This window comes from Sapajus apella, unplaced genomic scaffold (assembly GCF_009761245.1).
Source record: "Sapajus apella isolate SASKATOON/1434 unplaced genomic scaffold, GSC_monkey_1.0 scaffold60, whole genome shotgun sequence".
NCBI lineage: Eukaryota > Metazoa > Chordata > Mammalia > Primates > Cebidae > Sapajus > Sapajus apella.
In genome coordinates, this window is record NW_022437000.1 from 13,454,387 (window position 1) to 13,455,472 (window position 1,086).

The 1,086-nt window shown below is 49.4% G+C and overlaps 1 protein-coding gene across 2 annotated transcripts in view; it reads left to right on the forward strand.

Annotated features, from left to right (window-relative positions):
* TMCO3 (transmembrane and coiled-coil domains 3) overlaps positions 1 to 1,086 on the forward strand; it is a 55,516-nt gene that overhangs the window by 19,430 nt on the left and 35,000 nt on the right. For both annotated transcript variants that reach the window (XM_032246307.1, XM_032246308.1), the window contains one exon: positions 829 to 1,015. In XM_032246307.1, the coding sequence (XP_032102198.1) occupies positions 829 to 1,015 (187 nt within the window). The remainder of the gene's footprint in view (positions 1 to 828; positions 1,016 to 1,086) is intronic.

The window sequence follows — 1,086 nt, forward strand, 5'->3', positions numbered from 1 at the left end:
GGCTCGGTCAGTGGGTGCCCCTTGAGCTGCCTGTGTATGTTGGGGCTGGCGGGCTCGTCGGGTGGGCACCCCAGAGCTGCCTGTGCCCAGCTGCTCTGCGACACCTGTGTTTAGCCACACAGCCCCTGCGTCCTTTCCTTCTAGAACCGCCCCCAACTTTCACGTTCAGTAGAGGGCCTAGAATTAGGGAATTGATGCTTATTTTGATTGGGACTGTGCAATGAGGAAAAAAAATGAATGAGTACTTCAAGTGGAATGGGAGGAGTTCAGGTTAATTTATTTGGTTAATATGTAATATTTATGTGTATGTAAATAGGTAGTTTGTATTATTTTATAATGAAAATGTGCTTTCTCCCCCCTTTCCCATCTCATTTAACAGTGCTGAGTACACCCCGAGGCACCTGATAGAGGCGCCGTGATTTTTGGGCTGCGCTGCCTGGGTTCACATCCTGTTTCCAACATATACTGACCACGTGACCCTGGATGAGTCACTTAACCTATGTGTGCCTCGTTTTCATCTCAAAGTGGGGGAAATTGTCATCTTGTCCTCAAGTTGTTCTGAGGATTAGGTTTTATGTACACATGGGGAGAGAGTGTGTGTGTGTAATGGACACGTGTGCGTGCAGCCCTGTGACAGTGCCTGGCACTGAGGAAGCCCAGTGTGAGTATTCATCGTGTTAAGATGATGATGGATGTGTGACCCCAGTGTTGCTTCCTAAAAGTTCAGCTCTGCCCCCTTTCCTGGACATAGAAATGCACAAAGTCTGCGTGGTGTGGTCGTTGCCTGTTGTCACTAAAAAGCGTGTGAATTGCTGTGTTCTCTTTAAGGTGTGGAAGATCTCCTTACAAGGGCCATGTTACATGACAGTGTTAATGATTGCATTTGGCTTGCTGTGGGGGCATCTCTTGCGGATCAAACCCACGCAGAGCGTCTTCATTTCCACGTGTCTGTCCTTGTCAAGCACGCCCCTCGTGTCCAGGTTCCTCATGGGCAGTGCTCGGGGTGACAAAGAAGGTAGGTGATGGTGTGTTCCGAGTACGTGTGCAATTCATGCTCGTGTGTAGGTGACGGCGTGTTCCGAGCGC